This window comes from Camelus dromedarius, chromosome 18 (genome assembly GCF_036321535.1).
Source record: "Camelus dromedarius isolate mCamDro1 chromosome 18, mCamDro1.pat, whole genome shotgun sequence".
NCBI classification, from domain to species: Eukaryota; Metazoa; Chordata; class Mammalia; order Artiodactyla; family Camelidae; genus Camelus; species Camelus dromedarius.
The window spans coordinates 24,757,737-24,784,342 of record NC_087453.1 but is presented as its reverse complement, the minus strand read 5'-3'; the positions used below and the strand labels follow the sequence as shown (position 1 = coordinate 24,784,342).

The following is a 26,606-nucleotide window of genomic DNA, read 5'->3' as shown; positions in this document are numbered from 1 at the left end:
TTTACTAATTTTGATGAAAATATGGAACAGCACTCTCAGACACTGCTGGTGGGAAGGTGAGTTGGTATAGCAACCTTGGAGCAATTCTACTCCTGGAATATTCCCAGCACAATTTGAAATAGTCCCAAATAATCCATCAAGGGCAGAATGAAAATGTTCTATATCTTGATTGTGGTGGCAGTTTACCAAACAGTCCATTTGTCAAAACTCACCGAACTGTGTACTCAAAAGGGTGAATTTTACTGCATATAAATGATACCTTAACTTTTAAAAAGTTGAAAAAGCCAGAGGAAAAAAGAGAATGAATAATTCAAGTTAAGAATGTATCCATATAATGGAATACTACACAGCAATGAACAAGAATAAACTTGCTAAAAGAAACATGATAGATCTCAAAATCATTATGCTGAGTGAAAAAAGCCGGACAAAAGAGTATGATTTCATTTGTATGAAGCTGAAGAACAGGCAGAACTAATCTATTGTGATAGAGGTCAACAAAACGATGACCCAGAGTGCAAGTAACTGGGAGGGAGTGGGAGGGAGCCTCCAGAGATTCTAAAAACGTTGATATCTTGAGTGTAGTGCTTCTTCACATATATGCTCTATGCTCTGTGCTTAAGATGTGTACCTTTGAGGAAATGTCAATTATTCCCCAATTTAAAAAGAAAACATTTTTTAAATTGTCATTGCAAGTTACCCATTGAGTAGTTCTGACGATGCCCAGCCCCCGTGGTGCCTGCTGACAGGCCTGCACAGGCTGGCTCTCCACCTGGGCCCAGCCCCATGCAGCTCTTTAACCATGTGAGTCAGCGGCTCGCTGGCTGGCGGCGGGAATTCCTGCCCCGCCTTGGCCCAAGCAAAACAACCTCTAAAACTGGCTAGCAGCCCAGGATTTTAAACCGCTTCCTTGCCTGATACACTTCTCTTTATGAACATTCAGGAATAAAGTTATAGCTTCTCTTCCTGGTAAGAAGGGGGTTGGGGCACCTCTGCCCCATCCCCTGAACTTCCCAGAAGTAGGAGGGTCCTGACCTGGCGTCCCCTCTATGGAGACCAGGCCCACGCTTCCCTCAAGGTAGATGTCAGCAGCAGGGTCTTCTCTTTGGGAAGGAATTTCATCTCCTTGCTTGACCAGGGCCCCCTCCCTGCCTTCCTATTTTGGTTTTCCTGCAAAATGAGCTGCATAGCGACCTGATGTGCTTAGGAGACAACAGGTAAACGTGTATGGAGCCGACTAAGTGCCCCAAGACCCCATCTGTGACTCTGATGGTGCGTTCTAAGTGGGGCAGATATGGCCGCAGCTATCTGTACCTGGCACACAGTCTGGGCATTGTTGGACATAGCACCCATTGTTTTCTCCTTCCTGTGTGGCCTGATCCAGGACAGAGTAAAAGGACTCAGAGCAGAGGCCAGGCAGCCTAACCCCACCCCCTTGGCTCTCTGGACCAGAGGTGGGAGGTGAGGCATAGGAGTCCTGGCAGCTGAAATACCTGCTCAGATTGTATTTACTGTGTGACCTGGAGCAAGTGAGTGCCCTCTCTTGAGCATCTGCCTTGCTCCTCATAAAACCAGACCACCTGAACACTCAGGGTGGTGCCAGCGAGTCTCAGCATGACTGTGCCCAGGGCTCACTCTCTTCTGTCCCCCTACTTCTCCCTCTTTCTCAGGGGTGTGCCCAGCTATTTTCCCTTTTGGGGGGCAAATCCCCTCATCCGAATAAATGCTGGCCTTGGTGTCAGGTTTCTGCTCAGTGGAGGGGACTTCTGGAAGCTTCAGGACCCCTCCTTCCCTGAGTAGATGTCCAGCCCTTCAAGACACCCACCCCTCCCACCTGTTGTGCCCTTATAGAGGGGTCCAGACCAGGAGTGAAGACCAAGCCTTGAAGGGGTTTAAGAAATTGGGGGCAGGGGGAGGGGGCAGGAGGTAAGCTGGAGACAGGGTAAGTGTCCTTTAGACTCAGCCTGAGAAACTGAATCCCTTCTTGTTGCTCTGGTAAGAAATAGCCTCCATTTTTCGATCTGCAGTATGGAGCAAATAATCATTGCAAGGTAGATGAAGTTAATGACACCTGACATGTGTGTGCACTCTATCAGGCAGTATCTTATTTGTACATTTGCAAAGGAGTCTCTACAATCACAGAGAGCTCATACTGGGGGTGGGGAGGGTCATTCGCTGTGGTGTTCCAAGGGGATTTCCTGACACACCCAGGTTTGGGCCTAGGACAAGCTCTCCCAGATTGACCCTTTCGCACTCTCTTAATCTTGAACTTGGCACCACCTAGGTGGTGGAACCTCTACTGGGTGCTGGAGATACTGAAAGGAAAGTCATTTCCCTTATAGGGCAGGAAGGCTTCTGGGAGGACATAACATTTGAAATTGAATTTTAAAGGAATAACAGATGGGTGAGAGCATTCCTGAGGATAATACAGCAGATGCAAAGACAAGGAAATGTGAAGAGGAACGTATGGTAGATTTGATTCTGCCAGGTGAGGTGGGAGCTGCGGAGATGCTGCTTACCGCTGAGCTGCCCCTGCCCTTTCCCACCAACCAGGGCTGCCATGGTCCTGCCAAGGGCTCCCCGGACACGATGCTGCTTACTCAACTTGCTCAGTGCTTTATTGAACCAAGACCCTAGCAGATGACTCATCAGGGCCTTCAAAAAGCCCTGCCCACTTCCTGAGATTCAGAATCCAGAGATGGTTGTCCTTGGTTTAGCTGCTTCCATGACAGTTCCTTTTGAATATCTCCAAACCTTAAAGTGTAGAGATTTTTGTCCACACAGACAGGCACACATATACTCCGGCCGCAGGCTGTCACACTCACTGAAATGTTTCCACTCAGCAGTTTGTGGACAAGGCAGTGTGCATTCCTGGCCATCCATCCGTCCACCACTCTTCCATTCATCCGTCTGTCCGTCCATGACAAGACAGCAGCAAGTTCTGAAATGGCTTCAGGCTCTGGGGTTCACAGTATCGAGAGCTGGGCTTCCAGTGGGCTCAGGACACAGGCCTTAGCCCTCATCCAAAAGGCCCCTGCAAATAATAACATCCTTTTCTGAAGCAACAGAAGCCAGGGCCAAGTGAGTTATTAATGTTTGAGCCCTTAGCCCTAGCTGGACAAGGGGAGCCTAAACCTCAGCCTGTGAACATCCTGAGATGGGCAAACCAGACAAATCAAGCATGCAGATAACATTGAAACAGGAAAGAGTAAGAGCTTATGTCTGTGCTGGATGTGTTCACATGGAGGGACAGGAGGGAGGGGAAGAGAGAGGGGAGCAATGAGGACACACTTGGAAGTGCTGTAGATGGCCTGGGGCAGGGCAGCGCTGACCCCTAGGGCCAGGAGCACAGCTGCTGCCCATCTTGGGGGCTGTCGCTCTCCCTCAGCCTCATACATACAAGCAAAGCCCCTAGAAAAAAGGGGGGCTTTTCTGGATACAGGAAGACAAACAGTTAACCCAAACAAGGAAGGAAAAAAACAAAAGGCTCCTGCTGGACACAGAATACTTCCTTTGAGCTAGACTTAATCCAATTGCACTAAGTCAGCAGGCTGGGCTCTTCCGGGGTGGGGGTGGGGGTGTCACCAGGATATGGAGTATGACTGGAGTGAGACAGAGGCGTCAGGGCGGGAGCAGATGGACGGGACACCATCACCGTCTTTCATCTGGACAGCACCTGGGGCCTCTAGCAGACCCTCGGCCCTGCAAGCCACTGGGCTGCTGGTGCCCAGGTCACACAAGGCAAGGAAGATGGGTGGGATGGTTGCTGGCGGTTCACTGGTCCTGCAGGCGGCTGCAGAGCTCCCGCCGGCTTCGCTCCCCAGCCCAGCTGCGCGTCTTGAGGCGGAAGGCCTTCAGCTCGTCCTTGAAGGCCTCGTGGTTCATGGGCCGGTAGTTCTGGGGCTCACAGAACGCCTAGGGCAGGGTGGGAAGGGCCAATCAATCTGGGGAAATGGGTAACTTTGTGGGGGGACCCACCCCTCCCTTCTCCTTCTTTAAGGGCTACCGCCAGGCCGAGCCCTTTGCTTCTAGTCCAACCCTCCCACGCAGGCTGCGGCCACCCCACCCATAGTACCGGGTGCTGTGGGAAGAATTCCTTGTAGCCGCCTTTGAGGATATACATCTCAGGGTAGTAGAGGCTGGGGTAGTCGTTGGAGGCCCTGTCTCGTTCCCTGATGAAACGGCACCTGGGATGAGCAGGGGTGTGGGGGTGAGAGCTGGGCATGCAGCGGGGTGTCCATCAGGGGACCTGTTCCCTGCACTGACTCCTTTGAGGGCCTTGGGGAACCGCAGAAGACTTCTGTGCAAGAATGTCAGCCCCAAGAACACTCTGAGCTCAGTCTGGCTAGCTGGGTACGGAAGCAGTTGGGGAGATGGAAGGAAGGAAGGAAGCAAATCAAGGGGGCTCTGTTTCTAGGAGACAGTTGCACAATCTTCGTCAGAGACATTTCTCCTGAACCGGGAAAGGGGAGGCAGAAAGGAGAGAGGCAGGCAAAATTCAGGAGATACATTCAGGAAGTCTGGGCAAGACTTGGTGAGGTAAAGAGAGGAAAGGACAGTGGAACACTGGAAAGGTCAGTGTCACTGAGGACTGGGACAGGGCCCTTGGATTGTAAGGATGCTGCTGGAGACTTGGATTTTGCAGGGGTAGCAGCAACAGAGGATAGATGTGAGGCCTGATGGGAAGGACGGTGGCATGAGGTCTGCTCCAAGGCATCAGATGAGACAGGGGCCAAGGCCGAGGAGGGGCTGGGGCTGGGCTCGGGCGTCTTGGCCATCAGCTGACTCCAGCACCCACCAGCTTGGCCAAGGAAGGTCAGGAGAAGTACTAGCAGGCTGGGCGGAGCTGGGACTCACATGCGAGGCCCCCGCTCAGATGAGAATTCACAGTGGAAAATGAGGATGATTCTCTTGTCCAGGCTGCAGGGTGTGATGGGGCTCTGTAGCAGGAAGGTCTCGGCGTCACGTTCCAGAGGCAGGTTCACAGCAGTCTGCCGGAGGAGCCGCAGGTCAGGCCACAGCCCTGGGCAGTCGACCCTCCCCTATGCAGTCCCCATCTTTCAGACAAGTGACGCTGACTCTTGCTGGGCAGAATCCTTCCCCACAAGAAGGTACACCCACCTACTACCGATTCATCCTCCAGGCAGAGAAAGGGTACGACTGGGTGAGTCTTCAGGGCCTCTCCCATCACCCTGACTCACCTTGATGTGCCCGCCTTCATACTCGTAAGGATATCTGCAGTCCACAATCACAAACCTCTCCACGATGTTGCTGAACTTCCCTGTCAGCAGGGCCACCATCTGTAGGAGGCCACGGAGGAGGGTTCCAACAGGTCAGGCTGGCAGGCAGGGACTGGCCCCTAACACTGCTGCTAACCCAGTGCTGGCAGCCCGACCCCAGGCAAAGTTAACAGGCAAACAGAAGTCCCAAATGCACTAGAAAAAAAGCTCATCCCTGCATACCGTTTCTGGTGAGATGTACTTGAGGTCTTGGTGCTTTCCATCCACAGTCTGTAGGAGGAAGGCCTGAAGGGAAGTGGAGAGAGAAAGGAGAAACAAAGTGAAATTGGTAAGACTGGGAACCTGGAAAAGATGCAGTTTTTTCCCCAAGCCCAAAGGCCACACATGCTTTGACTTTCAACTTCAGCTCTGGTTCCCATAGCAACCAAGAGGCACCTCTAGGGTCAATCCCCAGGGAATAGCCTTCAAGGGGAAATGAAGATGGGGAGCAGAAGAGATGAACCCCCTTTCCTCCTGCCCCCATGCTTTGCCAAGCCCCAGGATGAAGCCCAAGGAGGCTCCAAGCTAGATACTACAGTTTGGAAATGTTTTCCAGGGTTGAGATACCATTGATGCCCTGGACAGATTTGAGGTGGAGTCAGGAGACCAAGGAGAGCCAGAGACAGGAGTCTAGATGAAAATAAAGGAAAAGACGCAAAGGACAAAGCCAGGGGGCCTCTGGGGAGAGAGGGTGTCACTGAAGCAGCTGCTGGGCTCAGGGGCCACAGTTGGTAAGGGGTCGAGCCTCCTGAGGGGGCCGCTCACTGCTGGTACCTTGGAGTAATCCCCGATCAGTTCTCGGTGGTCACTGTCCAGAATGTTCTCGATCTCGTCATGACATAAGGACTTAGAGCGGAGAACACGGGCTTTCTGTGGGGCAGACGGCGGCAGGATCGGGGTGAGGCTGCCCCTCAGTGCCCTGTCTGACTAGTACCCTCTTCCATGCACCCTGCCCTCTGCCACAAACCCGGCTGAGAAGAGCTTGCAGGGTGGCCTTGGAGGGTTGCCACCCAGCCCAGTCCAGCCCAGCCCCATCCCCGGAGGAGGGCACTCACAGGCCCCTCAGCCTCCCGCTGCTCTTCCTCTGAAGGGGTCACGCTCCTCCTCCGTTTGTTCTGTACAGGCAGGTCCCTGTCCTGGGGGCGCTCCAGCCTCTTAAGGATGGGCCGGATCACGGTGCAGGGCATGGACGGGGAGCGGAAGAGCCGCTGGCACTTGCTGTACATGATGAGGTCCTGGCGGGAACAGCAGTGTCAGGTCAGAGTGCCCCGCCCCTGCCCTTCAACCCAAATCCCACCTGGGGGTAGGGCCCACCCCTCCAAGTTCTGAGGGGCTACCCCAGAAGCTCACCTGCTCCTCTTCCTTTTCTGAGGTCTTGACCAGCGGGGCACTAATAAGGCTCTCCATGCCTGGGGGGACTACATCTTCCTCCTGAGGCCAAATTAGCAAGGACATGGTCAAATTCCCAGGCAAAGATCCAACCCCTAAAGCCCCGTGTTCTCAAGGACAGTCTGCCTAGTTCTCTCAGCAAACTCCAGGCCAGCAGCCCTCCCTGGCCCTGCTCACACCTCCACATAGGGCAGACCCCCAGAACCAGGAAGCTACAGGGCCCCACTCAGTGCTGGGGCTTACAAAGAATCATGAGAAGTGTGGCCATGCAGGAGGGCCAGGCTTCCCTCCACCCTGCCCATCGCCCCTTCACTGCAGCACCTGCCACCTCCTCTTCTCTGATTGGCCAGAGGAAAGGCTGTGACTCAGTTACCTCCAATTCTTCTTCTGACATTGGAATGAGGTCATAGTCTTGCTGCAGGAGCTCAGAGCTCTCCTCTTTTGGGAGATCCCAGGGAGGGAGAGGTAGGGGGCTTGACAGGGCAAGGCTGTTTACCTTTAAGTCACTCTCCAGGATATCCACGAATCCATCATCTTCTTCGGCAGCCCTCTCAGTGGGGGTCAGGGAGAAGCGGCATCGGGCCAGGGGAGTCAGTTCCTCTGTTTCCATCTTCCGCTCAGGGGTGAGACACTGTGTGGGTAACGAATGAACAGGCTACTCAGGGGCCTCACGTTCCCCACCCCCAGCCTTCTGAGAAAAAGTTCCCACTGCCTCAGGGCTCAGGATCAGCCTCCAGTCCCCCCGGCTGCCTTCACAGGCACCCGTCCTGTGTGAACGCCTGCCCTGCCTGGGTCAGCTGCTGGTATACCATCAGGTCGGGAGCTGAGCTTGGCCTCTGGGCAAAGGCTTCTCTGCGGCTGGCCCACTCTGCCAGAACATGAGTGTGGCTGGGATGGGTGGGCTTTCCCGGCATCTTGAAGACAAATCCATCCTGTGGGCAGTATAGGGGGCAAAGGAGGGTGTGTCATCAAATGGCAGAGAACCACCGCAGCAAGTCCCCTTCTCTCCCTGGAGCACTCCCACTCTGGCCTTCCGGACACGCACATTCTCTTTGTCCTCCTCAGAGCGGTGGGCAGCTCGGACACACGCCGCACTCTTCCTCCAGGTGCCAGGCACTTGGGAGTTGGTGATGTTCCGTAGCACAGGGCTGTGACCCAGAAGCCTCACCTAGAGAGCCAGGAGGGCAGCAGGTACAAAAGGCTGCTTTCCTCTGGCACCAGCCCAGGCCTCCCTTCTCCCATAGCTCCTCCAACTCCCCCAGCTCACCTGTCTACCTCCAAAACCCCAGCTCCTGCAGCCAGACTGGGGACACCCAACCACATCAAGTCCACCCTAAGAGTTGACCCTAGACCCCTCTTGCCCCTCCCCCCTCCTGGCCAGCAGACCTGAGCCTCCCGTTGGGCCTCAGAGGGCACTCACCGGCAAGGACTGGAAGCGTCGGATGGTAAACTGCTCACTGCAGAAGGAAATAGAGGCACTCAGGGCTGGAGAGTCAGCCCATGACAGACAGCATGCAGCGTCCCCTCCACCACAGAGCCCTGTGCACCCCCATGGGAAAGCCTACTCTACCCACACAGGGCAGGGGAGCCTGTGTGAGGAAGGCCTGAGCACTTACTTTCGAATGACTCGGCTGGCTGCCTGGATGGCCTGCTCAAACCTAGGAGAGAAAAGGGTCCCATGCAACCCACCTCCCTTTTAGCCCATCACCCACCCCCAGCATCAGGTCCCCAGTTCACAAGGCCCGAGGGGCCAGGGCTCAAGCCAGGGGAAAGAGAAGGTAGGAAGAATGCAGATTATCGGGGACCCAGGTATCAGGGAGGGGGGAGATGAGAGGCAGCCTGGGATTTTAAAGGCTGCCCTGAATGGAAGAGGCCTGGAGAATGGCAGCAACAGAGACAGCTGGGGTAGGTCACAGGGTGGCTGAGGCGTTACCAAGGCAACGGTCTCACCCGCCTGCCCACAGGCCTTCCACCTGTATGCAAATCACCTCAGCGGGGCCATATGGCTGCCAGGAAAGGCATCCATCCATCCCATGGTGACAGGCCTTGGCCTGACAATGTAGGTGCCTCTAGAGCCTGGATGCCAGCAAGACTGGGCTTCTCTCCCCTTGTGTGGGGCTGTTATGGCTCCCCCAGGTCAGGGGACTGGTTTAGTGTGCCCCTGGATCAGTCCCAGTCTGCCATGCCAGACCTCCTAGTGACCAATGTGCAGGGTCACATCCTCTCCTCCCTCCTGTGGAATTTTCCAGGACCCAGCCTCTGTCCTACCCCCCTCTTCCTGCCTTAGGAGAGGCCAGCAGGCAAAGAATTCCAACAGATGTTCCTTTTGAGGCTGGAGCATAAGCTTCTGTAGATAGGCCCCACCCCTCAGCTATGTTACCAGAGACCACCTGCTAGGCGGGGCTTTTGTGTGTCTGTGTGTACACACATACACACACACTTCTTTCTGAGAAACTGTAACCGTCAAAGCAGGTGCAGAGATAGTGGTGGGGCACTGAGTGCTAAAATGTCAGGGGGATGGCCCCAGGGTTGGGGGGGAGGTGGCTGTGCCCAGCCAACCTGGCATCAGGATTATCAATTTAATTGCCTTGGTTTCCAATCTGCACCTGGGCCCTGGGGGCAAAGCAGGGACAGCCCTGTTACCACCAAAACCCAGCCTATAGTCCCCACACCCCCATCTAATTCTCTACCCATTTCCTGTTTATGAACAAACCCTGCAGCCCAGCCCAGTCTGATCAAAGGCAATTGGAAGAAAGACAGCCACTGCCCTAAACCCAAAGCCACAGTCCCATAGCCCAGGCTGAGGATGCCCAGCTGTTCCCAGTAATGCCTGGCAGCTGCTCTCCTTGCTGGGGCCTGAACAGCTGGATGGGAACAGCTGTGCTCTGGGAGGTACTACTCTTGCCCCACAACCAAGCAGCAGGGATCTGCGCTGAGCAGAGCCCACCAACTTCTCCACTCCCCCTCACAAAGGGCCTGGTCCAGGAGTTGGCCAGAGGGTCAAACATCACTGAAGCTAGAGGTTGCTGATAGGATGGCCAAGGGCCAAACCAGCTTGCAGTAACTGTTTTGTTTGGCCTAGAGTGAATAAAAAGTTTTGAATTAGTTGGACCATATTTTGAAATTGTGATACTGCACAGAAAAAATGTGTATAGGCAGAAAAAAATGAGATACATACTGACCCGATATTCCCACAAGTGGCTCCCTGTGGCCACTGACCCCTACCCCCCAGCCCTGAGCCCACTCTCAGCTGCTCCCGTGAGAGCAGACCCTTCCCTGAGACAGAGAGCAGAATTCCAGGACATGAAGTCAATTCGTGTCCCCATATGGGGATGAAGAGGGGTCTGTCTGCTCGCCCAGACTTCCCAGTGAGTTTATACTAGAACTGAGATTCCTAAGGGCAGGTGCCCCCTCCTTTTCTCCACTCACGTCTGCTCCGCCACTTGGGGGTCCATAGGGCTGGGAGAGTCCATGCAGAGACCTGGGGGACAGAGCGCCTTGGTTTGAAAGTAGTGGCATTTCCTGTACTCTTTCCCCCACCACATCCCAACCCTATTCTGAGAAGGGAAAAACCTCTTTTTGTTTTAGATCTTGACATATTAAAAAATGAAACAAAACCCATCCATGGACCCCAAAGGCTGACACACTGCTCCCCAAATTACACAGGGCTCCACTCCCTGTTTACTATGAAAACTCCTCCTTCTAGGCTTTAAACCAAAACTTTGCTGAGCATTTTTCCTGAACTAGTTTAAAATAATTTGTTCTAGAAGAGATACTGGCTTTTTAAAGGAAATGGTGATAGCAGAAGGCAAGTGAATGTCATAAAATGACAGACTTTCAGCCCTAATGCCTCCCAGGTGGGGCTGTGGTTCAGGGGGTTTGGCTACTGTTTTTAAATAGGTAAGATCTCAGGACCCCGCCCAATGCCCGCCTTGCTCAGTCGGTGCTGAGTGTGGTGAGCCCTACCAGAAGTGGGCAGGGGGAGGTTGCTGGGCCCACCAGGTTGTGGTAAGGATGTTAGTCTGATCAGTAGGGAAGTGGGGAGGCTCAGGCAGCCCTCCCAAACTCCCCTGGCACCCCTGGGCCTCACCTGCATCAGAAGATTCAGAGGACTCAGACGACAGGGAGGATTCAGACGCCCGACGGGACAGGGATAGGCATTTGAGCAGGCTGCCTACCTGACTCTTTGGGGTCTCGCTGGGAAGGGAGCAGGGACCCAAGGAAGGAGAAAGGTAAATGTGGGGCTCAAGTGCTGGCTGGCCCATGTTCCCACCAGCCACCCACTTCTGAAGGGCCCATCCAGCCTCTGCACTGTCCCAGAAAGGTGAGGCATCAAGGGCCTACCCTCTTCTCAGGCCTTCTACATGGGCCCTACATCTCTTTTGACTGATTGATTTAAAGTCCTCCTGGGTGCAGGGAGAGGTGAACCCAGGGCAAGAGCAAGGAGGTAGGCTGGAGGAGGTGGGCTGGGGCCACCCTGAGGGCATAGCAGAGCAGCCCTGGAGGGCCTTCCCCTAAACTTTTCAGACCCCTACTCATCCACAAGCCTTTCTGGAGGAAGGGTTTAGGTTTAGGTCTCTACTGCTACAAGGACAACCCAGCCTGGAGATGCAGGCTTGCTTACAGGGGCAGAACAAGCACTTAACCCCTTAACCCCAGGAAAGAACTGGAGGAGGGAGCAGGAGCCTGGGTTTATGGGAACCCCACTGGTCTGCCACCTCAAGTTCCCCCCTCCAGGCTCAGGATCTCCTGCCTGGGGCAAAATGGTGAAGATCTGCTGAGATTAGGGAGGCAGCATGGTGGAGGAGGAGGAGGTGGGAAAGGTCTCCAAAGGCTTGTGCAGGCCAAGAGCAAGTCAACTGGAGGGTGTGAGCAGCACAACCTTGTCTCGGGCCCCTGAACAGGCTCTGCCCCGGATGCCTCCCTACTCCGCCTTTTGGATTCGGTACCCATGCCAGGTTCACAAGGAGGCCTAGGACCAATACCCTAGTGCGGGCCTCTCACCCCACACCCAGCATCCTTGGCGCGCCCTACCTGCCGAGCCCGGCGAGGTCGTGCATGGTCTGGGTGAGGGTGCTGACTGGCGAGGAAGCGGTCGCGCGCTCCGGGGACCCCAGGAGGCTGTGAGCTCCCAGGCGGAGGCCCGGAAGGTAGCCCGGACGCTGGGCGTCACCGCGCACGGCGGCCGGACTGAGAGCCGAGCCTGGCGCGGGCTCCGGCTGGGGCAGCTCCATATCCGCGGGGCGGGAGGGCTGGGCGGAGGGCAACCGACAGGCGCCGGGCACAGCTGGCCGGGACGAGGGACGAGGTAGGGAGCCGGCCCGGGGTGGAGGGGGGTGGGAGGGAGGAAGAGCAACGGGGCCGGAGCGAGGGAGGAGAGGGAAGCGGAGAGGGAAGCGGGGAGGGTGGGGAGGGGAGGAGGGACGCAGGGACCCGCCGCCAGTCCGGGAAGCCTCTAAGCAGAAGCTGCCACCACCACCACCTCCTTATATATTCGAAAAATAACAGCGGCCGCGCCGCCGGACGCCACCAATGGGGGCGCGGGTTAGAAGAGGGGCGGGACCGAGGGCGGGGCCCATGTGGTGAAAGGCGCGGAGGCTGGACCAGCCCGGCCTCGCCCAGTTCCAAGCTTTGGGTTGGGTGGAGGAATTAGGATTTCTCCTACATCCCTCGCACTCCCTCCCAACCAGGATTCGAGCGAGAATCCAGGCTTCCCAAATTCCGCTTCTCAGTATGTAGTTTGGAGCTACACACCGCCCACCCCCCGCCCCCAGCGAAGAGGGCCCCTGAAGAAGTAACAATCCACTAGGGTAGCCTTAGCGGGATCCCCACGGTTTAACACCACTTACAACCACCAGTTGGCATCCTGAGAGCCTCCGTTCCAGTTTGCCAACAGAGCCGCGCTGTGGGCTCTGTGTTCACCATTCCACTTTATAGACAGGGACGCTGAGGCGCGGGAAAGTTCATCAACTCGTTCGAGGTCACACGATTGTGCAAATGGAGGTGAGATTCGCCCCCACGCGTCTGTGTTCCCGCAGCCTCCCTGACCCCTCGACTGGCAGCTCCAAGTGGCCTCAGAGCGTATTTCCCATGGGGAGCCCCCAGGTGGGCCCGAGGTGGGGGCTGACACATAACCGTTGGGTGCTTCAGTGGCCCAGGTTAGATGTCATCCCAAGGGGTCCAGAGGAGCATCCCAAGAGGGCAGCCCCAGAGGAGGCTCTAGTGGTTGGCCTAGCCTTTAGTTTTGGCTGTGAGGGGCAAGGAGGGTGTCAGCAACCTCAGAACCCAGTTTATGCAATAATCTTATGCCCATTGAGGGTATGGGTCATGTGGTACCAATGGCATCATAGTGTTTAATTGGTGTTTCTTTGATCAAGGAGGCTGAATTTGTCACTAGTTTTACCTGAGCATCTTCTAATTATCTGATCACCTTCTAGCAAGCCCCCTTTCCTGGACTGTGGTGGGAAGGCTGCATCCAAACGCGAAAGGACATAATCTGCTTTTGCACCCCTTCTCCCCAGGGAAGAGGTGGCCTCCGGCTGGGTGGGGCACAGTTCAGGAAGGCTGGAGCTGTGGCCTTTCACCCCTTCCAGTGCAGCCCTAATCCTCCAGGCCAAGGAGCAGTGGGTGGGGGTGGCAGAAGGGAGGGCCTGGTGGTGGGGGTTGGGTGGACCCGGAGACGTGGAGGAAGAGAGTGGGGAGACCCCAGTCCTATCTGAGAGGGGTGAGGAGGGTGGGGATGTGACTTTTCCTTCTCTCAACATTTTGCCCAGCGATATGCTACTGCTATGTGCTGGGCAGGACTGAGGTTTCCAGTTCACCAGCCCTAGGTCAGGAGTCCAGCTCCAGACCTCCAGCCCCTACTCACAGCCAAAGCTGTGACTGTCCGGGGTCAGGGTAGAGGTGGGCACAGTGAGCCCAGAAATAAAACTGCTCTGAGGGTTGTATTTTCAAAGCCAACCCAGAAGGTGTTTATCCCCCAACAAACACCTCTACAGGGTGTGGGGAGGGTTTGTGTGGGAGAGTATACTCTTGAATTGCTTGAAATTCCAGTTCGGAGGTCACCTCTGGGGCCGTGAAGAGGGGCCAGGACCACAGAGGGGTCATTTCAGAGCATCTCACACATCAGCTCTGGGTAACTCCTTCTGCCAATTAGACTGTAGATTATGTGCTCAGTTTGGAAAAAAAAAAACAGTAAAAACAAGCTGCAATAAATACTTGCAACCATCTTTGTAAGAGGAAGGACTCCTCCCATCAGCCAGGATTTTGTTACAATGATGCTTTTAGGCAGCAGAAAGCTCATCTTCTCATGGAAAGGACAGTCTGGATGCTAGACTGTACGTATCAAGCTCTGGGCTCCCTTAAGGGGGTCTGGTGTGACCCTGGGACCTTGGCAGAAGACTAGGAAAAATTATCACATGTCTGCAAAATTATTCTGCTTCTCCAAGCTTGTTCTCACACAGCATTTTTTTTTTTTTTTGGTGGGACAAAATTTTTGGGTGCCTTTCCTTCCAAGGCTTATGACATGTTAAATGGTTTTTTAAAATTAATACAAGTACAAAAAATTCAAACAAAGGAGAAAAGTCAAATGGCACAAAAAGGCTATGAAAAGTCAGTCTCCCGCCCCATACAAATCTTCAGGACCCTTCCCCAGAGGCAGTCATTATTATAAATTTGTTGCATTCTCTTGGAGATAGTCTAAAAGAGTCCTAGCCAATAGAAACATAATTAAGAATAAAAAATTATGCCATATTCTTTGGAGGATTGGGGGAGAAAATAGGTATTTCTTTTGGGACCTTTGGCTCTAGGAAGCATAGGGATGTCCTCAAATGGCTGGACAACCTCTTTCCTGCTAACTGCATCTGTGCCGCCTCCCCTCCCCCCCATCAACAGGCCCACAGTGCCTTCCACTTCCAGGCCCATCCTTGGTGCCACACAGAAGGCACTGGTATGGCCACTTCCCGGACAGTAGAAAAGCCACACTCATGCACTTATGGCATAGCCATTTCCAGATAACTGGTTTACCCGCTGCCTGTAGGAGTGCGCAGGGCCTGTTTCCACTCTCTCAACTGACCATTTCCTGCACTAATCCATCTGGAGCCCTGGGATCCCCCACTTCCCTCTGGAAGCCCCATCTTTCCAATTCTCTACCTCAGGGAAGTCCACAGTCCACCTTCTCTTCTCTTGGTCCAGGCTGTCCAAAGCTGCTCAACAGGCCTATCTCCAATCCACTCACCTCATCATTATTCTTTATGTTTGTCAGCAAGCTTTCCATTTCCATTTTCATTTTAAAGGGCCAGTAGTGTTTGCTTATTGAAGGAAACTTAGAAAATTCAACAAAGTAGAAAAAAAAGCTCACCCGCAGTCCATTCACCCAAACAGCCATTGATTATAAGAAGATAAAATGAGGAGTCAGGAGGACATACGTGCACATGGATGAAACCTCCAAAATGCAGACAGTTTCTTGAAGGCTTGTGGGAAAGAGTCCTCAACCAGGTGGCCCTACATTCACTTTTGCACAGGGACCACACACCCATTATGGGCCAAGCACTGATCTGGCTTCTATAGGAAAAAGTCTCCCATGTTTTCTTCTGGACCTTGTGGTCAGAAGAACATTTTTTATGTCTTGAGGTCAGGGGTTGGGTAGAGAAGGCATCTCTCAGTAAGATACAAAATCCAGAAGCAATAAAGGAAAAAAGTGACAGACCTGTCTACTTAAAGATTAAAAACTTCTCATATCTGAGATTCCCTAGACTAAGTTAAGGGTGGTAGACTAGGAGAAAATATTTGCAATATACATGAAGATTTTATGTTCAGAGCATATAAAGAGCTCCTAAAACTCAACAAAAAGACAAATACAATAGAAACATGGGCAAAGGATATGACTAGAAAATTCTCAGACTTTGATACACATGGGAAAAGAGAAATGCACTCTAAAAAAGCAGTGACTACACTTTCTTCCCTTGGCTTCCAGAACACTATATGAGCTTGAATTTCCTCCCACCACTTCAGTTGTTCCTCCTGAGTTTCTGTTAGTCCTTTATTGAGCCCTTAACCTTGAAGAACCCAGGGTACTCTCTTTGGTCCTCTTTTCTTCTTTGTCTCCACCCATTTCCTTGAAGCCTCATCCAGCACCGGATTTGCAGCCTGTCTCCCTGCACCACAGCCTTCCTCTTGCCTACACCTCATGCTACTCTAAAAAAATTTTTTTGAAAACACTGCAATTCATACACTGTTTTAAGAATCTGTCATTTGTATGTGTTTGGTACAGGAAGAGGTTTCAGGGATTCGTGTGTATGTATGCTTATGTACATATATGACATTATTTCTGTAGGTGCAAACGCATATATTTATGGCTAAATGCATGGAACAGCCCGGAAAGTGACATAATGAGATGTCATTAGTGTTTATTTATGGATTGTGGGATTATCATCAAATAGATTTAAAACTATAGTATTGCTTATAAACATAATCTAAATGTGCAACAATAGGCTACATCGATTGGGGTTCAACCATAATTGGAACAATATACAACCATTAAAAAGTATGTTGGTAACACTTTATCAATAAGGCAAAATTCTCATCGTCTGATGCCAGATAAAACAGCAGGAGATGCCAATACATAGTCTATACCGTCTGATGTCAGTTTTATGCAATAAATTAAAAAAGGAAAAAAACTGCATGCGCCTAGAGAAAAGACTGGAAGGAAATGTATCAGAAATTACCTGCGCATCTCTCCAGGTGTTGAGGTGAAAGGTGATATTTAGTTTCCTGTATTTTTCAGCTTCCGCAAAAACCGTGGGTTATTTTACCTTAATAAAAAAGACAAAACACAGCTGTTATTCTTTATTAGCAGCAATCGCTGCCCACGCGGCACAGAGGCCGGGCACAGAGCCTTGCCCACACGGTTGCCAGCGGGTCCCCGGACGCCCCAGCGCTGGCCGGTCCAGCAGGCCGAAGCGCCCCCGCGCGGTCGGTCGGGGCCGGCGGGGAAGGGGTGGGAGCGGACGGCTGGGAGGCGGTGCCGGGCGTCCCCGCGCTTCCCGCGAGATCCCGCTCCGCCCGCTCCGCCCCGCTCGCCGCGCTCCCTGCTCCCCGCGCCGCGGCACTTCCTGCCTACAGCGCCCGCGCCGCCCGCCCTCGCCCGCGCCCGCCGCCTACCGCCCGCCGCCCGGCGCCGCGCCCGCCGGCGTCCCCGAAGGTGCCCCCGGCCCGGCCGGGTCGCCGCCCCGCCCGCCGCCCCGCGAGCCGCTTTGTCTCGGGCGGGGCGCGCGGGAGAGGCCGCCAGGTGCCCCCCGCCGCGGGCCGGGGCCCTCCGCCCCGGGGCGGCGGCGGTGGCGCCGGGCCCCGGGGCGGGGGGCGCGCCGGGATGGGCCCCAAGCGGCGGCAGCTGACGTTCCGGGAGAAGTCGCGGATCATCCAGGAGGTGGAGGAGAACCCGGACCTGCGCAAGGGCGAGATCGCGCGGCGCTTCAACATCCCGCCGTCCACGCTGAGCACCATCCTGAAGAACAAGCGCGCCATCCTGGCGTCGGAGCGCAAGTACGGTGTGGCCTCCACCTGCCGCAAGACCAACAAGCTGTCCCCTTACGACAAGCTCGAGGGGCTGCTCATCGCCTGGTTCCAGCAGATCCGCGCCGCTGGCCTGCCGGTCAAGGGCATCATCCTCAAGGAGAAGGCGCTGCGTATAGCCGAGGAGCTGGGCATGGACGACTTCACTGCCTCCAACGGCTGGCTGGACCGCTTCCGCCGGCGCCACGGTGTGGTGTCCTGCAGCGGTGTGGCCCGCGCCCGATCGCGCAGCGCTGCCCCCCGGTCCCCAGCGGCGCCCGCCAGCCCGCCCGCCGTACCCTCGGAGGGCAGCGGTGGGGGTACGACGGGCTGGCGCGCTCGGGAGGAGCAGCCGCCGTCGGTGGCCGAGGGCTACGCCTCCCAGGACGTGTTCAGCGCCACTGAGACCAGTCTATGGTACGACTTCTTGCCCGACCAGGCCGCGGGGCTGTGCGGCAGCGATGGACGGGCACGCAGGGCCACCCAGCGCCTGAGTGTCCTGCTGTGCGCCAACGCCGACGGCAGCGAGAAGCTGCCCCCACTTGTGGCCGGCAAGTCGGCCAAGCCTCGTGCAGGCCAAGCCGGCCTGCCCTGCGACTACACCGCCAACTCTAAGGGTGGTGTCACCACTCAGGCTCTGGCTAAGTACCTGAAGGCCCTGGACACCCGCATGGCTGCAGAATCTCGCCGAGTCCTGCTGTTGGCTGGCCGCCTGGCTGCCCAGTCCCTGGATACCTCGGGCCTGCGGCATGTGCAGCTGGCCTTCTTCCCTCCGGGCACCGTGCAGCCGCTGGAGCGGGGAGTGGTCCAACAGGTGAAGGGCCACTACCGCCAGGCTATGCTGCTCAAGGCCATGGCCGCGCTAGAGGGCCAGGATCGCTCAGGCCTGCAGCTGGGCCTCATGGAGGCCCTGCACTTCGTGGCTGCAGCCTGGCAGGCAGTGGAACCTTCGGACATAGCTACCTGCTTTCGTGAGGCTGGCTTCGGGGGTGGCCCTAATGCCACCATCACTACTGCCCTCAAGAGCGAGGGGGAGGAAGAGGAGGAGGAGGAAGAAGAGGAAGAGGAAGAGGAAGAGGAGGGTGAAGGGGAGGAGGAGGAGGAGGAAGAGGAAGATGGTGAGGAGGAGGAGGAAGGGGGGGAAGGAGAGGAGCTGGGGGAGGAAGAGGAGGTGGAAGAGGAGGGTGATGTTGATGACAGTGATGAGGAGGAAGAGGAGGAAGGGGATGAGAGCTCCTCTGAAGGCTTGGAGGCTGAGGACTGGGCCCAGGGAGTCGTGGAGGCTGGTGGCAGCTTCGGGGGCTATGGTGCTCAGGAGGAGGCCCAGTGCCCTACCCTCCATTTCCTGGAAGGTGAGGAGGACTCTGAGTCAGACAGTGAGGAAGAGGAAGAAGACGATGAGGAGGAGGATGAAGATGATGAAGATGATGAGGAGGATGGTGATGAGGTGCCTGTGCCCAGCTTTGGGGAGGCCATGGCTTACTTTGCTATGGTCAAGAGGTACCTCACCTCCTTCCCCATTGATGACCGTGTGCAAAGCCACATCCTCCACTTGGAACATGATCTAGTCCACGTGACTAGGAAGAACCACGCCAGGCAGGCAGGAGTTCGGGGTCTTGGACATCAAAGCTGAGCCACTGGGCCTAGCTGTGCCCCCAACCTGGATGTGGCAGCTCCAGCCCAGGGCAGAGGACTCTCTGGGGAGCCGCTGTGGGTGGAGCCAGAGTGGGGAGCCCCAGATCCTGTAGTGATGTTCTCCTGGCCCTGTGACAGGCCCAGTCATCTGGTAGGGCCTCGGGCTGGCATCAGCCTCACTGCCTGCTTATTGCCTCTTTCTCAGAATCCTCTTTCCTCCCCATTTTCCCCTGGGCTTGGGGGACCAGGTGGGTAGGGTGGGGAGCTGTCCGGTGCTACCACACCGTGCCATCAGTGGACTAGGCCACAGTAGCAGCCAGGGATGAACCCTGGAGGCTCCTGGCCAGAGAGTGCCTCTCCCCTCTGCCATCCACACCAGGTCTTTGGTGGGGGGGACCCCAAAGCCATTCTGGGAAGGGCTCCAGAGAAAGGTCCAGCCTAGGCCCCCACAAGGCTGGCAGCCCCCCATCCCTACCCCTGGGCCGCCTTGAGAAGCACAGTCTAACCACAGGCTCCTGAGCCTGCCTCTGCCTGCTTCCCCACCTCCTCAGTCCCTTTCTCTGGTCCAGTCCATGTTACTCTGGCCCTTGGTTTTCTTTCCAGATTGGAGGTTCTCAAGAGGCCCTCCAGAGGAGTGATTATGGGCACTTCCCTTGTGGGCAGCTGCAGGCCTCATGCCTCTCCTCTCTCTCTGGCAGGGCTCTATCCTGGGCAGGGGACCTGGGGCTGGGCCCAGAGTCCAGCCATCCAGTTGCTCCTTTCCCAGTCTGAATTCAATAAATCCGTCCACCCCCCTTTTGTGGGGGTGGATGTTTTAACAGCCAAGGGTGCATCCTTCATGGTCTGGGCTTGCGTCTGTCTTGGGGACACTTCCTTTCCCGGTTCTCTTTGGCCCTTGTTCTGGTGGGACAAATGTTGAGAGAGTGGCCACAGCCTAGGCCCTGACCAGGGTAAGGGGCAACATCCATATCTAAAGATTTTCTAGGCTTGGCGGGAGGGGGGCAGGTTTGAGAAAGCTGGGCCTTGCACTGCTTTGGGGTTAGAGAGCTTTGGGTCAGTTGGCTGGGACAGGAGGGAGGGAGCCAACAGTCCCTGTGGGTCAAATTAAATTGGGAACTAGGCCTGTCAAGACCCATTAAAGATTCCTTGCAGGAGTGAGGCCAGAGGGCAGAAAGAAAGGGTTGTTGGGGCAGCTCCTGTGGTCCAGATTGGAGTGGGTAGGAGCATACAGGCCACCCCTTGTATGGTGCCTTAAGAGGAATTCCTCTAGGCCTTTCAGTGATTAGCATCTCCAAGCCTGGTAGCTATCCTTGGGAAAAGTGGCAGGAGGAAGGTGAAATTGCTGAAGAAGACCAGCCCCAAGAGGTTGAGACTGTTAGAAACTCTCTTGTGTGGTGCCCTCCAGGGCCCCCCCCCCCCCCCCAGTCCAAAGGTGAGGACAGTCCCCTCTGCTGATCCTACCCTCTTTCTTCAGGGCCAGCTCACCCCTCCCAGGCCCTTCCTCATTGAGGCCCTCAGGCCCCAGTGGTTCCAGCAAGGGAAGGGCCTGAGCTTGAGCCTGCTGGCAGCTCTGGGCCCCAAACCGGTTTTCCCACCTTGACTGGGGCTGGCATATTGTCCCTGTGGTTCCCTCCCTACACCTCCTTGCGGTTCCTCCTCTCCCCACCCTGGAATGTGGGGGTGAGGGGCAGTCATCCAATTCATCTTTTTAAACAAGAAGGTGGAGTGAATGTTCCACACTTGGCCTTCAGTACCTCTGGCACTCAAGGATTCCCTCCAGGCCTTGAAGGTTTCAGAAGTAAGTGATGGCAAAAAGTAGTTGGGATTCCCACCCTGGCCCCCATCGTGTCCCCATCTGAGCCCTGGAGGATGAGACAGGGATGTCCAGCCTACCTGCTTGCCCGCTCTTGAGAAAGTAGGTGGGAGCATTAGCCTTCTCCCCAGGTGCTCCGGCCAACCAAGTCCATCACCTCAAATACCAACAGAGGAAATCATTTCCGTTTGTCTCTTGCCAGCAAGAACACCTCTTTTGCTGGGACTGAGATCATCTCTTTAATGATAACACCAACTGATGTTAATAGGGCTCTTTCTGTGTGCCAGGTTCTGTGCCAGTTTAGATGCTCACAAAGCCTGTATGAGGTAGGTAAAACCGTGAGAAAACACATACAGAGAGATTCAGTTATGTGCTGAAAGCCACACCACTAGTCTGGGAGAAGCAAGCTTTCTCCCCAGGCTGACCCTAGTAGTGCCCCTGTGCTGCAACTTTGTGCCCCTTCACTAAGGAATTCATAACTCTAACCATATTCCTAAAGGAACTGGTTACCAACTGTGCTTCTAACCCATGGAAGAATATCTCTTGGACTGAGATGAGTGATGTGGAAGTGTCTGCAGTTGCTCTTGAAGCTCCTGTATCTATAATCAACTCCTATTCCCCCAGCCCCCAAATACAGGTCTGTAAATATCCTTTACCATTCTCCCTATGACCCCATTGGGACAAGTAGGTGAGAACCATCACCATTTCATCAAGGAAGAAATAGGGTTAAGGAGTTAAATGACCTGCCTAAGACACTAAACTTGAGCTCTGGTGTTCTCCGTGGAGTTTGGGTTACGTATTAAATATCTTGCCAGGACATTGCTGGGGTGGGGGGGCGGAGGTGGGGATGGGGCAAGTGGTGAAAGGATGGCCCTATGAGCACAGAGCTTTGAGGAGGGACCTGGCAAGGTTCACTGTCGCACAGACTATCACACTGTCCAGAAGTGAAGCAGCCCGGTGATTATCAATGGACCCCCCAGATAAAGCTGACAAACACACAGTGGGATGCTTCGTTCACTTGGGACTGAGGGCTAAAAGACCCTGGAGGGGGATTCCAGTCCTGGGGATGCTGATACAGGGGTTCTGGGAGCCTGGTTGGCTTTGGCAGTTCCCAGAGTGGGCCAATGTCTGGTCAGCAGGTGGCGTGGACACAGAGATGATTTCTTCTTGGGAGGCGGGGAAGACAATGCCACCTAACCACCTTTTCAAAGCTGGGGCCTAAGAGGAGGTAGCGGGGTAAAACTACAACTCCCAGAAGTCCCTGCTCCCCGGCGAGTCTAATGTGGTTGCCATGGTTTCAGAAAACAATATGGCCGCTCCCAGCTGGGACCGGAGTCTGGGTTAGAGAGGCTGAGGTGGATCTGGGCGGCTGCAGTAGAGAGAGGAAGCTCTTGAGGGGTCGTGAAGTTGGGGCTGGACGCTGCACAGCTGGAACGGCCTGACCTTGACGAGGGCGCCAATGGCGAGCAGCGTGGATGAGGAAGCGCTGCACCAGCTGTACCTGTGGGTAGACAACATACCTCTGTCCCGGCCCAAGCGAAATCTCTCTCGGGACTTCAGTGACGGAGGTTTGTGCCCGTGTGTGTGTGTGTGTGTGTGTGTGTGTGTGTGTGTGTGTGTGTGTGTGTGTGTGTGTCCGCGCGCCCGCGCTCACCTGAGTGTGTCCTGTATGTTCGCGTGTGTAAGGAGTCTGTGTGCATACATGTCTCTTTGGGTTTGTGTGCTTGTGGTGGTGGGGTGGAGGCGGGTTGGTGGGACAGAACCTCCTAGGACTTCAGTTGTAGAAGTGTGCATCTGTGGGAATGTGGGCATGTGTGTGTGTCTCTGTATATATGTCTACATGTTCTATCCTTTATGGATGTGTGGTGTGTGTGAGTGTGTTTCTGATTCTGTGAGTCCCTCCTGGGACTTTAATGACTAAGAAGTGTGTCTCTGTATGTATTTGTGCATCTGTGTGTGTGCACACTTATTGCTGTATTCTATATGTCTGTCTTGTGGGAGTCTGAGCATATGTGTGTTCATATGTTCTATCCTGTAAGTGTGTGTGGGGGGTCTTGTGTGAATGTTTCTTTGTGACTGTGTAGGTGTCTGTTGAAGACTGTCTCCTGGGATTTTAATAACAGAAGTATGCATCTCTGTGTATATTGGTGCATATGTGACTCTTCTGTGTATGTGTGTTAGTGACTGTCTCTTGGAACTCCAATGATGGATGTATGCGTCTGTGTATTGTTTCTGCTTCTCTGTGTGCTTTTGTGTGTGTATGTGTGCGTATTTATGTCAATTCCTAGGGTGAGGTTCCAGGCTCCTGAAGGGTTCCCTTGGAGACTCATTCTCTCGTAGAGGACCAGGGACCTTAGTTTTCATGTGCTCTGAGTTAATGATGAAGGGATGCAGCTCCCCTGGGGTATGCTGGAATTTTAGTCTCTTGATCACTGATCTTGCTTTCTCCCCCCCACCCCCCGTTGTCCTTCCCCCTTTCCACATCTCCACCTCTCCACTTGTCCCCACCACTCTGCCACCCCTGATTCTCCCCACCCCACCCCTCACCTTTTTTCTCCCTTCCCCTTCCCCACACTTATGCCTGCCCGCACCCCCCTCTCCCTCAGTCCTGGTCGCAGAGGTCATCAAGTTTTACTTCCCCAAGATGGTGGAGATGCACAATTATGTCCCTGCCAACTCTCTCCAGCAGAAGCTCAGCAACTGGAGTCACTTGAACAGGTAGAATACTTGGGTGCACTAGTGGGCTCTCCAGCCCCCTACCCTGAGAACCCAGGAAGGGCTGCCCCAGCCCCTCCACCTCCTTCATTGGTCTCCCAGCCCAGACTGATGGAATGGTGGGGAGGGACAATGCAGACAGAATCTATCAGTGACAAAATCAAAGGATTCTTCTTTTGAGGAGGCAACAAGGACCCTTGGGAGACCCAAACACTGGGCTCAGATTGGGTGCCTTGCATTCCCCAAGAGCTGCACTCTGAAACGGCTACAATTGCTGCACCCCTTCCCTCCCCAACACCCCTCACTTCATTCCCCCAGGACCCAGTCCACCATCCCTGTGTCTACCCCCCAGGAAGGTTCTGAACAAGCTAAACTTCTCGGTACCAGAGGATGTGATGCGTAAGATCGCACAGTGTGCCCCGGGCATGGTGGAGCTGGTGCTTATTCCACTGAGGCAGCGCCTGGAGGAGAGGCAGAGGCGCAGGAAGCAGGGCGCTAGCTCCTTACAGGTGCCATCCCACTCAGCTTCTCACATTGTTCTGGTGGAGCTTCCCAGGCAGCAGAAAGCCCTGTCTTGATGATAAGTGTGGGAGAAGGGTGCCTGGTCTGGGAGCTCCTTGGAGGTGGCAGCCTGAGCTCACAGCAGACACTGGGGGTTCTTTCAGGAGCTGGCTCCCCAGGATGGCACTGAATACATGGATGTGGGTAAAGTGGCCTCTCCTTTTCTTCCCTCCCATGAGGAGTTTTCCTCCTGTCCTTCCTTCCTATGGGCAGGGGTAGGGGTGGGTGGGAAGGGGGAAGACAGGAAAATAGGATTCCAGCAGGGTTACTCCTCCACTTGCCTTTTCTCAGGTTTGTCCCAGAAGGCCGGAGGGGAAGCTGCCCTGGACCCCCAGGGAAGGGGCCAGCTCAGGTAAAGAAGCTGGGAGTTCTGACCTCTCCAGGCCTGGTAATCTCCCCATGCAGCCTGGGAGGTGAGGGTGAAAATGTAGGAAAGTCAGGGACAGGTGGGAGAAGGTAAGGAGGGAAGGGAATGCCTGGCCAAGGAAGGGTGAGGGTGGGGCCCGAGGTCCAAGCCTCTGCTAAGCTACCTCTCACCCCAGGGTGGACCATCAGCCTGCACCCCGGCCTCCGGGGTATAGTCAGGCGCTGCAGGGCGACCCAAGCTTCATCCTCCAGATCGCTGAGAAAGAGCAGGAGCTGTTGGCCTCACAGGAGACCGTGCAGGTGAGGACACACTGGGAAGGTGCCGGGGGATTGGGGCCTGGAGAGGCAGGGGCAGGGCGTTGGGCTTGACCTCTGCGTGGCTTGGCCCAGGTGCTGCAGATGAAAGTGAAACGCTTGGAGCACCTGCTCCAGCTCAAGAACGTGCGCATCGAAGACCTCTCCAGGCGGCTCCAGCAGGCGGAGCGTAAGCAGCGGTGAGCAGAGGCCACAGTGCGTGGGCACGCCCCAGTATCCGCCGGAGCCCAGATGCCAACGCACCCACTGACAGACTAACGAATGGGCGGGCGGAGCCAGCAACTCCAATGAGCCTGGGACAGGAGCGCCCCCTCCCTTGGGGTGTGGGTGAGCGTTGGGGGCAGTGGGACAGGAACCCCCCACAGCTGAGCCCTGGGACTGAGCCACCTCCTTACACTCCATCCGAGTTAGGAGACTGGACCACTTTCCAGAACCCAGAAGCCACATGCAGAGACCTGGCCTGCACCCCAAAGCAGTGCCCAACACCAGGGGCTGTACTTTGGTGCTTCCTGTGCTGGGCCTTGGGGAGTGGTCCCCCAGCTTGGCCCACACCCCTAGAACCAGGTCCCCGCCTTGCTCTGAAGACAGCGGCAGCTCCATCCAGGCTAGTCCTCTGTCTGCTGGGCAATGGGGAAAGCTGCCTCAGATAGCTGAGGGGCTTCCTTGCCCATCCTGGGCACTCACCTGGGACCCATCTAGAGGCTGGAGAACACAGCAACTGGAGAAGAAGGGGTGAGGAGTGAGCTCAGCCAGGAGTGGGGAAGACATGGGCTATGCCTGTTCTAGTAGCCCTCCCTCCCATGGGGTATGTTGAGAATGTTTGGGGGACATGGGACAGGGTTGCCTCCATTAAAGGTGTGCTCTCCTTCCCGTGCCTGCATTCTCTCTCTGCCTGGGTCCCTGAAGGCAGCAAGTTCCTGTCCCTCTTGTACTGCCCCCTCACCCCTTGAGTGAAAGGGCCTTTTGGGCCCAGAGTGGGTCTTACCTTATGGATGACTGGGCCAGATGGCCACTGCTTGGTAGGTTGATGATACAACCAGGGGTTAGGTCTTGTGCACCAGGACAGCCTGGCTTCTAACTCTGGCCTTAGACTGACCCCCACACCCCCACTGACCCTGTGAAGCCTACCTTCACAGGGTCCTCCAACCCTGTCCAAACCCAAGCTTCAGATTCTCCCATAAATATAGCCACACAGGCACTCTCAACCTTGCTTATGGACTCACCCCTAAATCTGTCCTCTGTATGATTCACAGCCCTCCCACGGACTGATCCCAGGTTCTGTGGATCAAGGCCAAGCTTGACTCCCAATCCCAACCAAGATACCATGGCCTTGGTGTGACCCTAATTCTGATCATCTACTGACTTCAATACTGAACATTTGAAAATCCTGACACCCCTCATCTAGACCTAGGCATACACTCAGCATACCCAGGAGAAACTTAATCTCTTGGGTTCTGTATTCTGGGACACATGTACAGCAATGTTCATAGCAACACTCTTTGCAATAGCAAAAGAACTGAAAAGAACATGTATTAGTTATCTTACTGTGTAACAAATTACCACAAACTTAGTGGCTTGAAACAGCACACATTTCATATTTTCTGTGGGTTGAGTCCAAACATGGCTTAGCTGGGTCCTCTGCTTCAGGGTTTCTCACGAGGATGCAATCAGTGTTGGGCAAAGCTGTGGTCTCATCTGAAAGCCTGACTGGGGAAGGACTGACTTCCAAGTTCACTTGGCTATTGATAGTTAAGTTCTTTGTGGCTGTTGAATTGGGGTCTTTAGCTTTTGCTGGTTATTGGCTGGTGGCTGCCCTCATATCCTTGCCACATTGTGGCCATCTCCAGTATAGCAGCTAGTTTCATTAAGCCAACAAGATCGAAGTTACAATCTTATCTAATATAATCACAGGAGTGATAATCCACATTTGTGGTATTCCATTTATTAAAAGTAAGTCAGCCCATGTTCAAAGGGAGAGGTACTCG

General features: G+C 54.8%; 3 protein-coding genes across 7 annotated transcripts; 2 read left to right on the top strand and 1 right to left on the bottom strand.

The window, feature by feature from the left end:
* Positions 1-2,597: 2,597 nt before the first annotated feature.
* CDC25B (cell division cycle 25B) lies at positions 2,598-12,088 on the bottom strand. Of its 4 annotated transcripts, XM_031434181.2 has the most exons (16): positions 11,700-12,086; positions 10,756-10,862; positions 10,095-10,146; positions 8,282-8,323; positions 8,086-8,122; positions 7,711-7,833; positions 7,475-7,597; positions 7,162-7,296; positions 6,627-6,707; positions 6,332-6,511; positions 6,051-6,146; positions 5,460-5,522; positions 5,199-5,297; positions 4,855-4,988; positions 4,073-4,184; positions 2,598-3,912 (listed from the first exon to the last, which is right to left on the bottom strand). In XM_031434181.2, exons 1-16 carry the CDS (start codon positions 11,897-11,899, stop codon positions 3,772-3,774), a joined length of 1,725 nt encoding a protein of 574 aa, XP_031290041.2. In that variant the 5' UTR covers positions 11,900-12,086; the 3' UTR covers positions 2,598-3,771. The 4 variants fall into 4 exon arrangements, with proteins under 4 accessions (XP_031290041.2, XP_031290043.2, XP_031290045.1 ...); XM_031434183.2 differs by lacking the exon at positions 6,051-6,146 and having other exon boundaries at positions 11,700-12,088; XM_031434185.2 differs by lacking the exon at positions 10,756-10,862 and having other exon boundaries at positions 11,700-11,832.
* A 4,920-nt stretch (positions 12,089-17,008) lies between these two features.
* Positions 17,009-19,676, top strand: CENPB (centromere protein B). The gene has a single exon (XM_010988246.3). The coding sequence runs from the start codon at positions 17,035-17,037 to the stop codon at positions 18,847-18,849; it is 1,815 nt and encodes a 604-aa protein (XP_010986548.3). The 5' UTR covers positions 17,009-17,034; the 3' UTR covers positions 18,850-19,676.
* A 132-nt stretch (positions 19,677-19,808) lies between these two features.
* On the top strand, positions 19,809-25,489 carry SPEF1 (sperm flagellar 1). Of its 2 annotated transcripts, none has more exons than XM_064475849.1 (7): positions 19,809-22,232; positions 23,271-23,382; positions 23,732-23,888; positions 24,045-24,080; positions 24,232-24,292; positions 24,483-24,606; positions 24,697-25,489. In XM_064475849.1, exons 1-7 carry the CDS (start codon positions 22,124-22,126, stop codon positions 24,707-24,709), a joined length of 612 nt encoding a protein of 203 aa, XP_064331919.1. In that variant the 5' UTR covers positions 19,809-22,123; the 3' UTR covers positions 24,710-25,489. The 2 variants fall into 2 exon arrangements, with proteins under 2 accessions (XP_064331919.1, XP_010986545.1); XM_010988243.3 differs by having other exon boundaries at positions 24,045-24,084.
* Positions 25,490-26,606: the final 1,117 nt, after the last annotated feature.

Excerpts from the sequence above, each read along its gene's own strand:
- SPEF1 (XM_010988243.3), top strand. The coding sequence starts at position 22,124 with ATGGCGAGCAGCGTGGATGAGGAAGCGCTGCACCAGCTGTACCTGTGG. Across the intron at positions 23,383-23,731 it reads AACTGGAGTCACTTGAACAG|GAAGGTTCTGAACAAGCTAA; the intron begins GTAGAATACTTG and ends TCTACCCCCCAG. Across the intron at positions 24,085-24,231 it reads CACTGAATACATGGATGTGG|GTTTGTCCCAGAAGGCCGGA; the intron begins GTAAAGTGGCCT and ends GCCTTTTCTCAG.
- CENPB (XM_010988246.3), top strand. The coding sequence starts at position 17,035 with ATGGGCCCCAAGCGGCGGCAGCTGACGTTCCGGGAGAAGTCGCGGATC.
- CDC25B (XM_031434181.2), bottom strand. The coding sequence starts at position 11,899 with ATGGAGCTGCCCCAGCCGGAGCCCGCGCCAGGCTCGGCTCTCAGTCCG. Across the intron at positions 7,297-7,474 it reads GCTCAGCTCCCGACCTGATG|TGTCTCACCCCTGAGCGGAA; the intron begins GTATACCAGCAG and ends TTACCCACACAG. Across the intron at positions 3,913-4,072 it reads AATTCTTCCCACAGCACCCG|GCGTTCTGTGAGCCCCAGAA; the intron begins GTACTATGGGTG and ends ACCCTGCCCTAG.